This window comes from Hyla sarda, unplaced genomic scaffold (assembly GCF_029499605.1).
Source record: "Hyla sarda isolate aHylSar1 unplaced genomic scaffold, aHylSar1.hap1 scaffold_81, whole genome shotgun sequence".
Lineage (NCBI taxonomy): Eukaryota > Metazoa > Chordata > Amphibia > Anura > Hylidae > Hyla > Hyla sarda.
In genome coordinates, this window is record NW_026610836.1 from 285,669 (window position 1) to 306,551 (window position 20,883).

The 20,883-nt window shown below is 45.1% G+C and overlaps 1 protein-coding gene across 2 annotated transcripts in view; it reads left to right on the forward strand.

Moving 5' to 3' along the window:
* Positions 1-20,883, forward strand: part of POLH (DNA polymerase eta) — a 42,601-nt gene that overhangs the window by 6,139 nt on the left and 15,579 nt on the right. For both annotated transcript variants that reach the window (XM_056554611.1, XM_056554610.1), the window contains exons 3-5: positions 4,119-4,253; positions 4,331-4,548; positions 19,413-19,582. In XM_056554611.1, coding sequence (XP_056410586.1) covers positions 4,119-4,253; positions 4,331-4,548; positions 19,413-19,582 — 523 coding nt within the window. The remainder of the gene's footprint in view (positions 1-4,118; positions 4,254-4,330; positions 4,549-19,412; positions 19,583-20,883) is intronic.

Below are 20,883 nucleotides of genomic sequence, written 5' to 3' on the forward strand. Positions count from 1 at the left end.
TCCAGAGAGGGGGCAGGTGAGGGTCCAGAGAGGAGGCAGGTGAGGGTCCAGAGAGGAGGCAGGTGAGGGTCCAGAGAGGAGGCAGGTGAGGGTCCAGAGAGGAGGCAGGTGAGGGTCCAGAGAGGAGGCAGGTGAGGGTCCAGAGAGGAGGCAGGTGAGGGTCCAGAGAGGAGGCAGGTGAGGGTCCAGAGAGGAGGCAGGTGAGGGTCCAGAGAGGAGGCAGGTGAGGGTCCAGAGAGGAGGCAGGTGAGGGTCCAGAGAGGAGGCAGGTGAGGGTCCAGAGAGGAGGCAGGTGAGGGTCCAGAGAGGAGGCAGGTGAGGGTCCAGAGAGGAGGCAGGTGAGGGTCCAGAGAGGAGGCAGGTGAGGGTCCAGAGAGGAGGCAGGTGAGGGTCCAGAGAGGAGGCAGGTGAGGGTCCAGAGAGGAGGCAGGTGAGGGTCCAGAGAGGGGGCAGGTGAGGGTCCAGAGAGGGGGCAGGTGAGGGTCCAGAGAGGAGGCAGGTGAGGGTCCAGAGAGGGGGCAGGTGAGGGTCCAGAGAGGAGGCAGGTGAGGGTCCAGAGAGGGGGCAGGTGAGGGTCCAGAGAGGGGGCAGGTGAGGGTCCAGAGAGGGGGCAGGTGAGGGTCCAGAGAGGAGGCAGGTGAGGGTCCAGAGAGGAGGCAGGTGAGGGTCCAGAGAGGAGGCAGGTGAGGGTCCAGAGAGGGGGCAGGTGAGGGTCCAGAGAGGGGGCAGGTGAGGGTCCAGAGAGGGGGCAGGTGAGGGTCCAGAGAGGAGGCAGGTGAGGGTCCAGAGAGGGGGCAGGTGAGGGTCCAGAGAGGGGGCAGGTGAGGGTCCAGAGAGGAGGCAGGTGAGGGTCCAGAGAGGAGGCAGGTGAGGGTCCAGAGAGGAGGCAGGTGAGGCTCCGGAGAGGAGACAGGTGAGGCTCCGGAGAGGAGACAGGTGAGGGTCCAGAGAGGAGGCAGGTGAGGCTCCAGAGAGGAGACAGGTGAGGGTCCGGAGAGGAGACAGGTGAGGGTCCAGAGAGGAGGCAGGTGAGGGTCCAGAGAGGAGACAGGTGAGGGTCCGGAGAGGAGACAGGTGAGGGTCCGGAGAGGAGGCAGGTGAGGGTCCGGAGAGGAGGCAGGTGAGGGTCCGGAGAGGAGGCAGGTGAGGGTCCGGAGAGGAGGCAGGTGAGGGTCCGGAGAGGAGGCAGGTGAGGGTCCGGAGAGGAGACAGGTGAGGGTCCGGAGAGGAGACAGGTGAGGGTCCAGGGCTACAGTGTCAGCTTCCTCTGGGGCACAGTGTCATACAGAAGATATGTGACCTTTATGATTTACAATATACCATCGGTATAACAGAAGATAAGTCAGATATTATATATAGATATTACTCTTAGATCAGATATTATATATAGATATTACTCTTAGATCAGATATTATATATAGATATTACTCTTAGGTCAGATATTATATATAGATATTACTCTTAGATCAGATATTATATATAGATATTACTCTTATATCAGATATTATATATAGATATTACTCTTAGATCAGATATTATATATAGATATTACTCTTAGATCAGATATTATATATAGATATTACTCTTAGATCAGATATTATATATAGATATTACTCTTAGATCAGATATTATATATGGATATTACTCTTAGATCAGATATTATATATAGATATTACTCTTAGATCAGATATTATATATAGATATTACTCTTAGATCAGATATTATATACAGATATTACTCTTATCAGATATTATATATAGATATTACTCTTAGATCAGATATTATATATATAGATATTACTCTTAGGTCAGATATTATATATATAGATATTACTCTTAGGTCAGATATTATATATAGATATTACTCTTAGATCAGATATTATATATAGATATTACTCTTAGGTCAGATATTATATATAGATATTACTCTTAGATCAGATATTATATATAGATATTACTCTTATATCAGATATTATATATAGATATTATTCTTAGGTCAGATATTATATATAGATATTACTCTTAGGTCAGATATTATATATAGATATTACTCTTATACAAGATATTATATATAGATATTACTCTTAGGTCAGATATTATATATAGATATTACTCTTATATAAGATATTATATATAGATATTACTCTTAGGTCAGATATTATATATAGATATTATTCTTAGATCAGATATTATATATAGATATTACTCTTAGGTCAGATATTATATATAGATATTACTCTTATATAAGATATTATATATAGATATTACTCTTAGGTCAGATATGATATATAGATATTACTCTTATCAGATATTATATATAGATATTACTCTTATATCAGATATTATATATATAGATATTACTCTTAGGTCAGATATTATATATAGATATTACTCTTATATCAGATATTATATATGGATATTACTCTTAGGTCAGATATTATATATAGATATTACTCTTAGGTCAGATATTATATATAGATATTACTCTTATCAGATATTATATATAGATATTACTCTTATCAGATATTATATATAGATATTACTCTTAGGTCAGATATGATATATAGATATTACTCTTATCAGATATTATATATAGATATTACTCTTATATCAGATATTATATATATAGATATTACTCTTAGGTCAGATATTATATATAGATATTACTCTTATATCAGATATTATATATGGATATTACTCTTAGGTCAGATATTATATATAGATATTACTCTTATCAGATATTATATATAGATATTACTCTTAGGTCAGATATTATATATAGATATTACTCTTATCAGATATTATATATAGATATTACTCTTAGGTCAGATATTATATATAGATATTACTCTTAGATCAGATATTATATATAGATATTACTCTTAGGTCAGATATTATATATAGATATTACTCTTAGATCAGATATTATATATAGATATTACTCTTATATAAGATATTATATATAGATATTACTCTTAGGTCAGATATTATATATAGATATTACTCTTAGGTCAGATATTATATATAGATATTACTCTTATCAGATATTATATATAGATATTACTCTTATCAGATATTATATATGGATATTACTCTTATATCAGATATTATATATAGATATTACTCTTAAGTCAGATATTATATATATATATATATATATATATATATATATATATATATATAGATATTACTCTTATATCAGAAATTATATATATATAGATATTACTCTTAGGTCAGATATTATATATAGATATTACTCTTAGGTCAGATATTATGTATAGATATTACTCTTATATCAGATATTATATATAGATATTACTCTTAGATCAGATATTATATATAGATATTACTCTTAGATCAGATATGATATATAGATATTACTCTTATGCCAGATATTATATATAGATATTACCCTTAGATGAGATATTATATATAGATATTACTCTTAGGTCAGATATTATATATAGATATTACCCTTAGATCAGATATTATATATAGATATTACTCTTAGATCAGATATTATATATAGATATTACTCTTATGTCAGATATTATATATAGATATTACTCTTAGATCAGATATTATATATAGATATTACTCTTAGGTCAGATATTATATATAGATATTACTCTTAGATCAGATATTATATATAGATATTACTCTTAGGTCAGATATTATATATAGATATTACTCTTATATCAGATATTATATATAGATATTACTCTTATATCAGATATTATATATAGATATTACTCTTAGGTCAGATATTATATATAGATATTACTCTTAGGTCAGATATTATATATAGATATTACTCTTATATCAGATATTATATATAGATATTACTCTTAAGTCAGATTTCATGGTGATTTATTAATACCAAGTAGTTAGGCAAAGAATCATATGATGGCTGAGGTATAGATTAGACCCCCGCAGGAGAAGATGGGGGGCACCAATACATTGACATTACAGTCTCAATATATAGAGATTTAAGGAAAAGCTATTCCGCCAGATGTCACCAGGTCAGCTCATTTTATTGGCTGCAGTTCATGAAATGTCTTCATATTCCATCTTGCCTCACCTTATATACCTAAATATACTGACACGCTCCACCTGCAGGATTATCGCCGTCAGCTATGAGGCTCGAGCTTTCGGGGTCTCTCGGAACATGTTTGCCAATGATGCTAAGAAGCTGTGTGCGGATTTACAGATCGCCCGCGTCAGAGAGGCCCATGGGAAGGCTGACCTATCAAAGTGAGTGTCCTCCCGCTCCCCCACTCTATGCTGTAACCTTAGAGAATACTCATCCTGGAATTTGTGGTGTTGTGCAGGTATCGAGAGGCGAGTGTGGAGGTTATGGAGATCATGTCCCGATTTGCGGTGGTGGAGAGAGCGAGCATCGACGAGGTTTACATTGACCTGAGTGACTCTGTACGGAAACGGATACAAGAGATGGCAGGACGGATAATACCAGAGGAGGCGCTGAAGAGCACCTTTGTGCATGGCTATCCACATCTCCAGCCCACGGAGGAGCAGAACACGACAAAAGGTAGAATAGTGAGTACAGCTCTGGAGTATAATACAGGATATAACTCAGGATCAGTACAGGATAAGTAAGGTAATATATGTACACAGTGACCTCACCAGCAGAATAGTGAGTACAGCTCTGGAGTATAATACAGGATATAACTCAGGATCAGTACAGGATAAGTAATGTAATGTATATACACAGTGACCTCACCAGCAGAATAGTGAGTACAGCTCTGGAGTATAATACAGGATATAACTCAGGATCAGTACAGGATAAGTAATGTAATGTATATACACAGTGACCTCACCAGCAGAATAGTGAGTACAGCTCTGGAGTATAATACAGGATATAACTCAGGATCAGTACAGGATAAGTAATGTAATATATGTACACAGTGACCTCACCAGCAGAATAGTGAGTACAGCTCTGGAGTATAATACAGGATATAACTCAGGATCAGTACAGGATAAGTAATGTATGTACACAGTGACCTCACCAGCAGAATAGTGAGTACAGCTCTGGAGTATAATACAGGATATAACTCAGGATCAGTACAGGATAAGTAATGTAATGTATGTACACAGTGACCTCACCAGCAGAATAGTGAGTACAGCTCTGGTGTATAATACGGGATATAACTCAGGATCAGTACAGGATAAGTAATGTAATGTATGTACACAGTGACCTCACCAGCAGAATAGTGAGTACAGCTCTGGAGTATAATACAGGATATAACTCAGGATCAGTACAGGATAAGTAATGTAATGTATGTACACAGTGACCTCACCAGCAGAATAGTGAGTACAGCTCTGGATTATAATACAGGATATAACTCAGGATCAGTACAGGATAAGTAATGTAATGTAATGTACACAGTGACCTCACCAGCAGAATAGTGAGTACAGCTCTGGATTATAATACAGGATATAAATCGAGATTTTCCTAGCTAACGTGACGGAAAATATAAGTTATATGAAGACAGGAGGCGAGTATCTTGCATTAAACCTTTCTTTTTAATGCCCATAGCAGAAAATTACAGAGAATTTACTTCATAACATTAGAAAAATTTATTAAAACTACAACTCCCAGCAGCCCCTGGAATCCCCTCCCCTGGGGCGGAGACCCTATATAAGGGGCTGACTGGATCTCCTCTTCCTCTTTCTTTCGTGCGAACTTCGGAACAGCGCACGACATCTTGATACCCCGGATACACTCCGACGGCAAACGAATTCCATCTCCGGAACTAGACGACAGGGCCAACTGGGCCCCCAGCAACTGTGTTTCAACTGGAACCTGGTCGTCAGGGCCAACTGGGCCTCCGTGAACTGTGTTCGAACTGGAACAGAAAAGCATAACCACTGTAACTCAGGGTCTCCTCAGATTCTTCTGTGTAGAAGGAAGTCCCGTTCTTCAATATCCTGAAACGAGAAAGGAACACCATGACAGGGTGGGGTCGGGAGGGAAGATACTCGCCTCCTGTCTTCATATAACTTATATTTTCCGTCACGTTAGCTAGGAAAATCTCGATTTATATATCAGACAGGAGGCTCATATCTTGCAATTTTAAAGCTAAAGACAGAAGAACAGACATGTCAAAGTACAGATGCAGAAACGTGTTCTTGTGGCCTAAAATAAAACTGCCGAAAAGTCGTCTCGGACGACCAATCGGCGGCCAACAAAAGGTCCGAAAGCGAACCTCCTGAAGTAATCACTTTGGTGGCCATAGCTCCTCTGGAAGAGTGGGCACCAAAGAGAGAAATGTCAATCCCAGCCATTTCCATGACTGATCTGACCCACCTGGCCAAGGTAGCCGAGGATACCGGAAGATGAGGCTTGACATACGATAACAATAATTGATTGTGAGACTCGGATCGCAGAGGCGTGGTCCGTACCTCATATGTTTGTAGACAGCGTACTACGCACAGGCGCGGGTGATCCGGAAAAAAGGGATAGAAGACGGAGTGAAGTCCTGTCTTGGTTCTGCGAACCACAGAAAAGCGTACTCCTTCCGGCGAAAACTGTCGCCTGGAGATATCCAACGCTTTAACATCCGACACCCGTTTAATAGACACTAAACATAAAAGGGTAGTAATTTTTAGGGATAAAAATTTTAAGGTGAGAGCATCATTATCCGCCCAGGAGGAAAAGAGTTCTAACACCCGGGAGACATTCCAAGTAGACTGGTATCTAGGACGGGGAGGACGCTTATATTTTACTCCCCTTAAGAGCCTACATACCAAAGGATGTTTGCCAACTGGCAATGCGTCCACCGGGCTATGGTATGCCGATATGGCGGATCTGTACACGTTGAGTGAACTATACGATTTCCCAGACTCAAGAGTCCGCAAGGTAGTTCACTATCACTGAAACAGGTGCTTGAACGGCATCAACTTGCCGTTGATCACACCAACGAACCCATAAAGCCCAGGCCGATCGATATGCCGATCTAGTCCCTGGGGCCCAGGCCAAGGCAAGGAGGTCTCTAGCCGACTGTGAAAGGTCACCACCGTTGTCCGGGATCCCGAAACCAACCACGCAAGGAGTGGAAGGTTGCCCTCCAAAATCAACGGATGAGGACCCATGATAGGGTTCATGAGAAGGTGAGGTGACTGGGGAATCAGTCGAGGAAAGTCGATTGTCATCCCTAGGAGAAGGGGAAACCACGGTTGTGTCGGCCACCAAGGGGTGATCAACACCACCGTCGCCTTCTGATTCAGTACTTGGAGAAGGAATCTGGAGATCGTATTGAATGGGGGGAACGCATAGTGTGTACCCCGTGACCAGATCTGGCGGAATGCGTCCACTGCGGATGCTTCCGGGTCCGGCCTCCAGCTGTAAAAGTGAGGCAGTTGTCGATTGAGGCGAGATGCGAAGAGGTCCGTGTGTAAGGGACCCCAAAGATTCCACAAAGCCCGAAAAGTAGAACGGTCTAATGTCCAATCGCTGGAATCCCTCAAATAACGAGAATTCCAGTCTGCCACTGTGTTGGACACACCAGGAAGATATTCCGCAATAGGAATGATGTCCCGGGACAAGCAGAAGTGCCAGAATTCGGATGCGATGTCTGCCAGTACCCTGGACCTCGTCCCCCCAAGGCGGTTGACATATTGAACCGCAGCCACATTGTCCATGCGTAAAAGAACGCAACAATTGGTATTGTGAGGGAGAAAACTCTTGATAGCAAAGAACGCTGCCAAAAGTTCCAGGGCATTGATGTGGAGGAGAGACTCCTCTACGGACCATCTCCCTCCTGTGGTATTGTGCCCGCAACGAGCCCCCCAGCCTTGGCGGCTCGCATCGGACTCTATTATGATGTCCGGGCAGGAATTGAATATAGTCTTGCCGTTCCATTCGACGGCATGGCGCAGCCACCAGTGTAATTCCTCCACTGCCTCCGGGCAAAGGGCAACTTCGTCTGCATAGCGGAGACCCTGGCGTATGTGAAGGTTCTTGAGTCGTTGAAGAGCTCGATAATGAAGTGGGGCCGGGAAGATGGCTTGAATCGAGGCTGATAATAGGCCGACTATGCGTGCAATCATCCTCAGGGACACTCGACCCCTGCGCAAAGTCGTTCTGATTTCCTTCCGAATCAGAGCTAATTTGGAGGTTGGTAGCATCAGAACGGCACGTTTGGTATCCACTAGGAAACCTAGGAATTCTAGTTCTTGTGAGGGAGTCAGCACAGATTTCTTGTGGTTGATGAGGAATCCTAAGTCCTCCATCAGAGAAACCGCCCATTGTTTGTGTAACAGGGCCTGCGTTCTGGAACGTGCCATGATCAGCAGATCGTCCAGGTAGATGATAAGCCGTACCCCCTTGCTCCGGAGCGCGGCTACCACCGGTTTCAGTAACTTGGTGAAACACCAAGGGGCTGATGATAATCCGAATGGCAGGCAGGTGAATTGCCACATTCGTTCCCTCCATAGAAACCGAAGAAACGGTTGGGACGAGTGGTGAATAGGAACGGTAAGATATGCGTCTTTTAAGTCGATCTTCACCAACCAGTCTCCTGGCCAGAGAAGGTCGCGTAATAGATGGATACCCTCCATCTTGAAGTGTCGATATATCACGTGTTGGTTTAAATCTCTTAGATTTATCACCGGGCGATAACCGCCATCCTTCTTCTTTACCAAGAAGAGGTTGCTTACAAACCCGGGGGACAAGGGGTTTACCTCTATCACCGCCTGTTTGGACAGGAGCTCTCGGAGCTCGTTGTCTATGAGTACCATGTTTTGAGCGGAAAACTGAATGGGTGGAGGAATAGAATTCAGTACGGGGATAGATTGGAACTCTATCTGGTAGCCTGCTACCGTATTGAGGATCCACACGTCTGCCGTAATCATGGACCAGACGTGGGAAAAATACATCAGTCTGCCCCCCACCGTTGTGTGTGGAATGGAAATTGTGTGTGTACTCACCGGTCGGTGGACGAGACCTAGGATATCCGCGGCCTCCACGTCCTCTCCAGGGGCGTCCTCGAGGGGGAAAGAAAGGGGCCGGCTGGGCCACAGGCATCGTGTACTGTTGTTGAGCGGGAGCAAACTGTTGGTGCGCAGCTCTAACATAGGGCCTATAGGGGATTGAGCGGCCGGCAGATCGGCCTCTGCCTCTACCGGCCTTGCCAAAAACCTTGGTAGTTTGGCCCGTTTTCTTTAGTGAGGTCTGCGCCTTATCTAGACTGGAAAATAGGCTGACCACCTTATTAATGTTCTTAATGAGATCTTCTCCGAAGAGGAGACCTTCAGCGGAGGGTCCGGGCTCATTCTCCGCTAAATGACTGAGCTGGGGTTCCAGCTTCATTAAAATCGAACGGCGACGTTCGGTAGAGCACGCCGTGTTTGCGCTGCCTAGCATGCATATCGCACGCTGGGCCCAACCTCTAAGTTGTGACAAGTCTACCGGTTGGTCAGCTGAGGCTGCTTGTTCAGATAAATTAAGAATCTTTGTGAGCGGTCCAAGCAGATCTAGTATGCGATCCTGTATTAATTTGAAGGACCGTTCAATGCCCTTCTTGGAATATTTGCCAGCCCGGGTCAGGTACTTAAGGAGGACCGGGTCTATCTCTGGGGTGACCGCCACCTTCTTGGCCACATAGGGCCTAGGGCATTCCGCCCTGAGTTTGTTCCTATTTGTGCGGTCTAGTGACCGTCTAGTCCAATGCTCTATGTACTGAGCTACGTGTGGTAGTGGCGCCCAGTCACCTGAGCGAGGATGTATGATCTCATCAGGATTAAAGAGTGGTTGTCCCTGAGCGTCTAAAATCGCCTCACTGGACACTTCAGGTTCGGCATCATGACAGTCAGCCTGAAACCCCGCATCTTCATTATCAGAGTCAGAGTCCGTGGCTTGAGCCGTGTCCGACTCGCCGGATGACTCGTCGTTAGACGTGTTGTATGAGTCCGGTTTTATACGCCTGGCGGACTTCAGCCCTTTTTTAATATTCTCCTTGGGGCCCAAGGGTCGAGGGAGGTCACTGAGATGCGGGGTGCGGCAGGCCGGTTCGGGTCCTGCCTGGGGCACATTATAAACTTCCCCTGCCGGGGAGTCGTAGTGTACGTTCACATGTTTACGTTTTTGTGTCACTTTACCCTTAACTGGCTCAGTAGAGGGCAAAGAGGGGTCAGAACGTACATTAGCAGCCAGAGCTGCCTGAATGGACTTAGTAATCAAGTCCTGAATCTGGGAAGCGGACATTATTTGGGAGGCTTCAATATCAATAGCCTCATTAACATGGGTAGAAAATGGAGTAGAATTATCTCCAGCCATCATATAGATGTCAGTGTAAATAAGGGGAAGCTACAAGTAGCCTAACTGACAGTAATAGTCTAGCAATAAACTATCTTATATAACTCAATGGGATCTATACCTAAATGCTGGCGCTCCTCTCACCGCTCGCACAACACTGGCGACGGTGAGGGGAGGAGGATCCCAGCAAGCAGAGCTCACAGCCGTAGTCTCGCGAGACTACGGCTAGAACTTCTGTGATAGGACGCGCGGACTCAGCGGAGGCGCGTCGCAAGGGACGCGTCACTCGGACACGCCCCCCGAACGTTGCAGAGCCCGCGAAAAGGACGAGAGCGGCGAATATAAGCCGAAGAAGACGGCGCGAAAGTAGGGTAAAATGGCGCCTGACAGGAGAGAGGACCCGGAGTAACAGAACCGGGAACAGTGAAAACACAAAGGGGGAATGTAGAGACCGAAAAGGAAAATAATAATAACACTGAAATACAATTAAAAGAAAATATAGGACAGTATATATAAATATGTAGAGTATATAGAAATATATATAGAATGAGTTGGAAAAAACAAAACCAGGACAACTGGAGAAATAGGGACACATGAAAGGGTCCCCACACCAGTAACCTGGTACAATGAAAGAACAATAAAGGAAATCTCTATATGAAAAACAATGAAGATAAAATTGTTATACTTAACTAGCTGCCATGAGCAGAAAGAAAGAGGAAGAGGAGATCCAGTCAGCCCCTTATATAGGGTCTCCGCCCCAGGGGAGGGGATTCCAGGGGCTGCTGGGAGTTGTAGTTTTAATACATTTTTCTAATGTTATGAAGTAAATTCTCTGTAATTTTCTGCTATGGGCATTAAAAAGAAAGGTTTAATGCAAGATATGAGCCTCCTGTCTGAAATATAACTCAGGATCAGTACAGGATAAGTAATGTAATGTATGTACAGAGTTATCTCACCAGCAGAATAGTGAGTACAGCTCTGGAGTATAATACAGGATATAACTCAGGATCAGTACAGGATAAGTAATGTAATGTATGTACACAATGACCTCACCAGCAGAATAGTGAGTGCAGCTCTGGAGTATAATACAGGATATAACTCAGGATCAGTACAGGATAAGTAATGTAATGTATATACAAAGTGACCTCACCAGCAGAATAGTGAGTGCAGCTCTGGGGTATAATACAGGATATAACTCAGGATCAGTACAGGATAAGTAATGTAATGTATGTACACAGTGACCTCACCAGCAGAATAGTGAGTACAGCTCTGGAGTATAATACAGGATATAACTCAGGATCAGTACAGGATAAGTAATGTAATGTATATACAAAGTGATCTCACCAGCAGAATAGTGAGTACAGCTCTGGAGTATAATACAGGATATAACTCAGGATCAGTACAGGATAAGTAATGTAATGTATATACAAAGTGATCTCACCAGCAGAATAGTGAGTACAGCTCTGGAGTATAAGACAGGATATAACTCAGGATCAGTACAGGATAAGTAATGTAATGTATATACAAAGTGATCTCACCAGCAGAATAGTGAGTACAGCTCTGGAGTATAATACAGGATATAACTCAGGATCAGTACAGGATAAGTAATGTAATGTATATACAAAGTGATCTCACCAGCAGAATAGTGAGTACAGCTCTGGAGTATAATACAGGATATATCTCAGGATCAGTACAGAATAAGTAATGTAATGTATGTACACAGATACCTCACCAGCAGAATAGTGAGTGCAGCTCTGGGATATAATACAGGATATAACTCAGGATCAGTACAGGATAAGTAATGTAATGTATGTACACAGTGACCTCACCAGCAGAATAGTGAGTACAGCTCTGGGGTATAATACAGGATATAACTCAGGATCAGTACAGGATAAGTAATGTAATGTATGTACACAGTGACCTCACCAGCAGAATAGTGAGTACAGCTCTGGAGTATAATACAGGATATAACTCAGGATCAGTACAGGATAAGTAATGTATATACACAGTGACCTCACCAGCAGAATAGTGAGTACAGCTCTGGAGTATAATACAGGATATAACTCGGGATCAGTACAGGATAAGTAATGTAATGTATGTACACAGTGACCTCACCAGCAGAATAGTGAGTACAGCTCTGGAGTATAATACAGGATATAACTCAGGATCAGTACAGGATAAGTAATGTAATATATATACACAGTGACCTCACCAGCAGAATAGTGAGTACAGCTCTGGGGTATAATACAGGATATAATTCAGGATCAGTACAGGATAAGTAATGTATATACACATTGACCTCACCAGCAGAATAGTGAGTACAGCTCTGGAGTATAATACAGGATATAAATAGAGATTTTCCTAGCTAACGTGACGGAAAATATAAGTTATATGAAGACAGGAGGCGAGTATCTTGCATTAATCTTTCTTTAATTAATGCCCATAGCAGAAAAAATCTTTATACAAACGTTTTTAATAAAATCTTTTAAAAAAACTACATATCCCAGCAGTCCCCTGTGAACTCCTCCTCCTATCCCAGCATGCTGGCTGCTATATAAGGGACTGCTTGAAGATCCTCTTTCTTTATGCGAACTGCATGACCGTCACCAGAACCACGGAACGCCGGAATCCGGGACAGCTCCTCCTCGGTATCTCCGAACCTCCGGCCAACAGGACCGAAAACCGGGAACGAAACTGTTAAGGAACAATTGCAACAGAACATATCAGGCTGCACCGAAACACCGCTGTCTTCGTCTTCTCCTTTCAATACCCTGGAAGGAAAACAAAAACACCATAACAGGGAGGGTAGGGAGGGAAGATACTCGCCTCCTGTCTTCATATAACTTATATTTTCCGTCACGTTAGCTAGGAAAATCTCTATTTATATATCAGACAGGAGGCTCATATCTTGCAATTTTAAAGCTACTACTTAAACATAGACAATAAAACAAATCAGAGGATCGATACAGAAACATGATCTTTTGGTCTGAAATAGAATTGTCGAAAAGTCGATTCAGACGACCAGTCAGCGGCCATTAAGAGGTCTGAAAGAGAACCACCAGAAATAACTACTTTAGTGGCCATAGCCCCTCTCGAAGAGTGGGCACCAAATAGGGAAATGTTAATCCCCGCCATCTCCATGGCCGACCTTACCCACCTGGCCAAGGTGGCCGAGGTGACAGGCAAATGAGGTTGAACATAAGATACTAATAACTGAGTATGAGAAAGAGATCGTAAAGACGCTGTGCGTGTCTCATACGCTTGAAGACAACGTACCACGCATAGTCGGGGATGTGTCGGAAAAAAGGGGTAAAAGACCGACTGTAGTCCTGTCTTGGTCCTACGAACAACAGAAAATCTGACCCCTTCAGGTGAAAACTGTCGTCTAGAGATGTCGAGAGCTCTGACATCCGATACCCTCTTAATGGAAACCAGACATAATAACATAGTCAATTTGAATGACAGAATCTTTAAGGACAGTGAATCATTGTCTTCCCAAGAGGAAAACATGTCTAAAATCCGGGAGACATCCCAGGTCGACTGATATCGAGGACGAGGAGGACGTTTAAATTTCACTCCACGTAACAGTCGGCATACTAAAGGATGTTTGCCCACCGGTAAAGCATCTACCGGGCAATGATACGCCGCTATAGCGGATCTGTAAACATTAAGGGAACTGTAAGATTTCCCAGCCTCAAATGATTCTGCTAAATAATTCACTACAACTGAAACAGGTGCCTGAACGGGATCAATTTGTCGTTGATCACACCAACGAACCCACAAGGCCCAGGCTGATCGATATGCCGATCTAGTCCCTGGGGCCCAGGCCAAGGCGAGGAGGTCTCTAGCTGATTGTGAAAGGTCCTCACCTGCGTCTGGCACCCCGAAACCAACCACCCGAGGAGCGGAAGGTTGCCTTCCATGACCAACGGATGGGATTCCATGGTCGGATTCGTGAGAAGTTGAGGCGACTGGGGAAGCAATCGGGGGTAATCGACAGACATTCCCAACAGAAGGGGAAACCACGGTTGCGTCGGCCACCAAGGGGTGATCAGCACCACCGTCGCTCCCTGAGTCACTATCTGAAGAAGCACTCTGGTAATCATCTGGAAGGGGGGAAACGCATAATGGGTCCCCTCCGGCCAAGGTTGGCGAAAAGCGTCCACTGCTGACGCTTCCGGGTCCGGCCTCCAGCTGTAAAAGCGGGGTAACTGACGGTTGAGACGAGACGCAAAAAGGTCCGTATGCAACGGGCCCCAGAGATCTCGAATCGCCCGAAACACCGAGCGATCCAGCATCCAGTCGCTGGAATCGGATAGGTAACGGGAATTCCAATCCGCCACTGAATTGGATACACCTGGTAGGTATTCCGCCACTGGGATGATGTCCCGGGAAAGACAGAAATGCCAGAATTCGGATGCAATGTCCGTCAACACTCTGGATCTCGTGCCACCAAGGCGATTGACATATTGCACTGCCGCTACATTGTCCATGCGTAACAGAACGCAGCAATTGTACTTGTGCGGAAGAAAACTCTTGATGGCAAAAAATGCCGCCATGAGTTCCAGTGCGTTGATGTGAAGAAGGGATTCTTCGGACCAACTGCCTCCTGTTGTGGCTTGCCCACAGCGAGCACCCCAACCGTGGCGGCTCGCATCCGACTCTATTATAACATCTGGACAGGAGGTGAATATAGCTTTGCCGTTCCATTCGACGGCATGGCGCAGCCACCAGTGCAACTCTGCTACTGCTTCCGGACAAAGGGGAATTTCGTCCGCATAGCGTAGACCCTGTCGAAGATGAAGAATTTTGAGTCTTTGAAGGGCCCGATAATGGAGAGGGGCAGGAAAAATCGCCTGAATGGAGGCTGCCAGCAGGCCAACAATTCGGGCTATCATTCTTAGCGATACCCGACCCTTGCGCAATACTGCCCGGATTTCTTTGCGAATCAGGGACAGTTTGGCGTTGGGTAAACGCAGTACGGCTTGCTCGGTATCCACCTGGAAACCTAGAAACTCCATCGTCTGGGAAGGACTCAGCACTGATTTCTTGTTGTTGATCAGGAACCCTAGTTCCTCCAACAAAGACACCGTCCATTGGCTGTGTAACAATGCCTGTTTTCTGGAATATGCCATGATTAGCAAATCGTCCAGATAGATAATCAAACGTACCCCTCTGCTCCTGAGGGCTGCCACTACTGGTTTGAGTAATTTGGTGAAGCACCAAGGGGCCGATGACAACCCGAATGGTAGGCAAGTGAATTGCCACATTCGCTCCCTCCATAGAAACCTTAGGAATGGTTGGGAGGACGGGTGCATGGGGACGGTGAGATACGCGTCCTTTAAGTCGACCTTTACTAGCCAGTCGCCCGGCCATAGTAGATCGCGCAACAGATGGATCCCTTCCATCTTGAAGTGATGGTAAGTCACATGTTGATTTAAGTCCCGTAGGTTGATCACTGGGCGATAACCGCCATCCTTCTTTTTGACAAGGAATAGGTTGCTGACAAACCCGGGAGAGAGAGGATCTACCTCTTGCACTGCCTGCTTCGATACAAGCTCTTGGAGCTCGTTGTCTATGAGATCTACGTTTAGGGAAGAAAACCGAATGGGATGTGGAATAATGTTCAATTTTGGAAGAGATTGAAAATCTATCTGGTACCCTGCTACCGTATTGAGGATCCAAGCATCTGCCGTAATCGCGGACCAGATGTGGATAAAATACCTCAGTCTGCCTCCCACCAACGTGTATGGAAGAGGAGATGGGAGTGTACTCACCGGTCGTCGGGCGAGATCTGGGAAATCCTCGGCCTCCACGTCCTCGCCAGGGTCGTCCACGAGGGGGAAAGAAGGGAGCAGGTTGTGCCACAGGTAATGCGTACGGTTGCTGAGTAGGAGCGTACGGTTGAGTGGCTGGTCTAGTGTAGGGCCTGTATTGAGCCGAACGGCCGACAGGTCGCCCTCTGCCCCTGCCGGCCTTGCCAAAAACCTTTTATTTTTGACCCGCCTTTTTTAGTGAGGACTGGGCCTTATCTAGGCTGGTGAAAAGATTCACAAATTTATTTATGTTCTTTATGAGGTCCTCTCCGAATAATAGACCTTCAGCTGAGGGACCTGGCTCGGTTTCTGCCAAATGAGATAATTGGGGTTCCAATTTCATCAGAATAGACCGTCTGCGCTCAATGGAACAAGTGGTGTTGGCACTGCCTAACATGCAGATTGCCCGTTGGGCCCAGCCTCTCAATTGTACCAGATCCACCGGTTGGGCAGTGGACGCTGCCTGTTCGGAAAGGTTAAGAATCTTGGTCAAGGGGCCTAGAAGGTCCAATATGCGATCCTGGATCACCTTAAAAGATCTTTCAATTCCCTTTTTGGCATATTTGCCAGAGCGAGTCAAATATTTTATTAAGACCGGGTCTATCTCCGGTGTAGAAGCCACCTTTCTGGCCACGTAAGGTCTGGGACATTCGGCTCGCAATTTGTTGCGATTAGCTCTATCCAGGGACCTCCTGGTCCAAAATTCTATATAGTCCGCGATTTGCGGTAACGGTGCCCAATCTCCGGAGCGAGGGTGTGTGATTGCTTCCGGGCTGAAAAATGGTTGACCAAGTGAGTCTAAAAGTGTCTCGGATGGTATATCCGGAGTGGCATCAGAATTTTCAGCCATAAACCCCGCCTCCTCTGTATCAGATTCTGAGTCTGTGGTCTCAGCCACCTCAGAGGCTTCAGAAGACTCATCATTGGACATGTCAAAAGAGTTTGGTTTTGCTCTATTAGTGGACTTATGCCTCTTATGGTTATTCTCCTTGAGGCCCAAGGGTCGGTCATATTCTTTAACATGCGGGGTGTGACAGGCCGGGGTAGGTCCTGTCTGGGGCATATTGTTTTCTTCCCCTGCCGGGGAGTCGGAGTGTCCAGCAATATGTTTGCGCTTACTCAGCGCTTTACCTTTTTTAGGTTTCTCCCCTGAAGTAGAGGGATGAGCCGCAGAGGCTAATGCAGCCTGGACGGACCTATTAATAAGGTCTTGTATTTGAGAAGCTGACATTATGTGGGAGGCTTCTAACTCTATTGCCTCACCAGCAGTAGAAGACATGCCAGGGAAAGGAGCTTTAGTGTTATCCCCTGCCATCACAGACTATCTGAAAGCTACAAGTAGCGATAGTTATAGACTATTCCAAGGTGAGGCAGGACTATTAGTAATAAAGGATAGGGTAATAGGTCTACCTGACTGACTTATTAGAAGCACAGCTAACAACCGTTGGCGTTCCTCTCACCGCTCGCACAACAATGCGATGAAGAGAGGAGGCGTATACAAGTTACAGCGAGGGCCAGCCGAAATCTCGCGAGATTTCCGACCAGGAGCGCTGTGATTGGGTGTGCGGCGTCGGCAAACGCGCGTCACCCGGCGCACGTCATAAAGGATACGCCCACCTCTCCTCCCTCCCCGCAACAGACAGTCAGCGGCGGGAAGGAAGGAAGAAGAAGGCGCGAAAATTCACAAAATGGCGCTGGGTAAGGAAGAGGGAGAAAAGAACAGAGTAGCGCACCCGGCACAAGAATATATTTGAGCACTGATGCGAAAGTATAGCGAAAGACGATAGTATTAGAAAACAATACCGCAACTAACAGGAAGCGGAAAGAGAGAAAATATATAGAAGGAAATATATATATATATCTATATAAATATATATAAACAACTGGTAAATATAACACTAAGTAAAGATGAAATGTCTCAAACAGAGAAAACATACATATAAGAGATTTAAGAAACAAATATACTATAGGTACTTATCTGTCTGCTATGAGCAGAAAGAAAGAGGAAGAGGATCTTCAAGCAGTCCCTTATATAGCAGCCAGCATGCTGGGATAGGAGGAGGAGTTCACAGGGGACTGCTGGGATATGTAGTTTTTTTAAAAGATTTTATTAAAAACGTTTGTATAAAGATTTTTTCTGCTATGGGCATTAATTAAAGAAAGATTAATGCAAGATATGAGCCTCCTGTCTGATATATAACTCAGGATCAGTACAGGATAAGTAATGTAATGTATGTACACAGTGACCTCACCAGCAGAATAGTGAGTACAGCTCTGGAGTATAATACAGGATATAACTCAGGATCAGTACAGGATAAGTAATGTAATGTATGTACACAGTGACCCCACCAGCAGAATAGTGAGTACAGCTCTGGAGTATAATACAGGATATAACTCAGGATCAGTACAGGATAAGTAATCTATGTATGTACACAGTGATCTCACCAGCAGAATAGTGAGTACAGCTCTGGGGTATAATACAGGATCTAACTCAGGATCAGTACAGGATAAGTAATGTAATGTATGTACACAGTGACCTCACCAGCAGAATAGTGAGTACAGCTCTGGAGTATAATACAGGATATAACTCAGGATCAGTACAGGATAAGTAATGTAATGTATGTACACAGTGACCTCACCAGCAGAATAGTGAGTACAGCTCTGGAGTATAATTCTTTTTTCACCCAACGCCCGAAGATCTCGGGGGTCCCCAGTGGGGGCCCAACCTTTGGATAGGGGATAAGATGTCTATGGCTGGAGTACCCCTTTAAGCGTTTGTACTCAGTAATGACACTGATGCAGACATTGATGAACGCTAGGCCCTAGCACAACATTGATCAGTGTTATCTGTTTATACTCAGCCTTTGTATTTAGAGCACTGATCTGATTGCACAGAGCTGGTTGCACCAATTACATTGATGTCCGGCATTATTGGTTAGTCCCATGCCAGGCATGAAGCACTCTTCATACACCCTGACCACAAGCAGAATGTGTTGTAAAGGGGTTATCCAGAATTAGAATAACATGGCTGCCTTCTTAAAAAAAAAAAAAAGGTCACACGTGTCCTCAGGTTATCCGTGTTATTACAATTGGCTCCAGTTGGGACAAGAGGTGCAGTTAGTGGTAGAAAACTCCATTGTTTTTCTAATCCTAAATCGCCCCCTTCAGCTTTGATGCATCAGTGTTATAGAGGAGATTATATTGGGGTTTGACCAGTGCAGGTAGTGGGGGCCCAGGTCCTTATTTGTCGCCCTGTGTTCCTGCTGTGGGTTTTGGATCTCTCCTGATCATACTTTTTCTGTCTCCCCATTGGTCTCTTAGAGGATCTCCGGCGTCTGGGGGTGCAGCACTGGTTGGATTCCCTGCACTTTGGAGACCTGCGCAGCCCGGAACTTCAGCTGACAGTGGGCGCCATTATTGTAGAGGAGATGAGAGCGGCCGTGGAGGAGGAGACCACGTTCCAATGCTCGGCTGGGATCTCTCACAATAAAGTACGTTCTGATTGTTGTGTGTGAGAATTGCGCCAACACCGTCAGGATCAGTACCAGCCAATTCAAATGTAATATTCTGAGACAAGTAGTGCAGCCACCTGGCCAGGCGCTCTTCGTACAATAGACCAGGGGTACTCAACTATTTTTAGTGAGGGTCCGATTATCCTGGCCTGCCATCCAGTGAAGGTCCAAGCTGTACGCCAAGTCCTGGTTCACACTTAGCGGCCGCACTGCCATGAAAGAAAGGGGCACTGCCATGAAAGAAAGGGGCACTGCCATGAAAGAAATGGGCACTGCCATGAAAGAAAGGGGCACTGCCATGAAAGAAAGGGGCACTGCCATGAAAGAAAGGGGCACTGCCATGAAAGAAAGGGGCACTGCCATGAAAGAAATGGGCACTGCCATGAAAAAAATGGGCACTGCCATGAAAGAAAGGGGCACTGCCATGAAAGGGGCACTTCCATGAAAGAAAGGGGCACTGCCATGAAAGGGGCACTGCCATGAAAGAAAGGGGCACTGCCATGTAAGAAAGGGGCACTGCCATGTAAGAAAGGGGCACTGCCATGAAAGAAAGGGGCACTGCCATGAAAGAAAGGGGCACTGCCATGAAAGAAAGGGGCACTGCCATGAAAGGGGCACTGCCATGAAAGGGGCACTGCCATGAAAGAAAGGGGCACTGCCATGAAAGAAAGGGGCACTGCCATGAAAGGGGCACTGCCATGAAAGGGGCACTGCCATGAAAGGGGCACTGCCATGAAAGAAAGGGGCACTGCCATGAAAGAAAGGGGCACTGCCATGAAAGAAAGGGGCACTGCCATGAAAGAAAGGGGCACTGCCATGAAAGAAAGGGGCACTGCCATGAAAGAAAGGGGCACTGCCATGAAAGAAAGGGGCACTGCCATGAAAGAAAGGGGCACTGCCATGAAAGAAAGGGGCACTGCCATGAAAGAAAGGGGCACTGCCATGAAAGAAAGGGGCACTGCCATGAAAGAAAGGGGCACTGCCATGAAAGAAATGGGCACTGCCATGAAAGAAAGGGGCACTGCCATGAAAGAAAGGGGCACTGCCATGAAAGAAAGGGGCACTGCCATGAAAGAAAGGGGCACTGCCATGAAAGAAAGGGGCACTGCCACGAAAGAAAGGGGCACTGCCACGAAAGAAAGGGGCACTGCCATGAAATGGGCACTGCCATGAATAGGGCACTGCCATGAAAGGGGCACTGCCATGAAAGAAAGGGGCACTGCCATGAAAGAAAGGGGCACTGCCATGAAAGGGGCACTGCCATGAAAGGGGCACTGCCA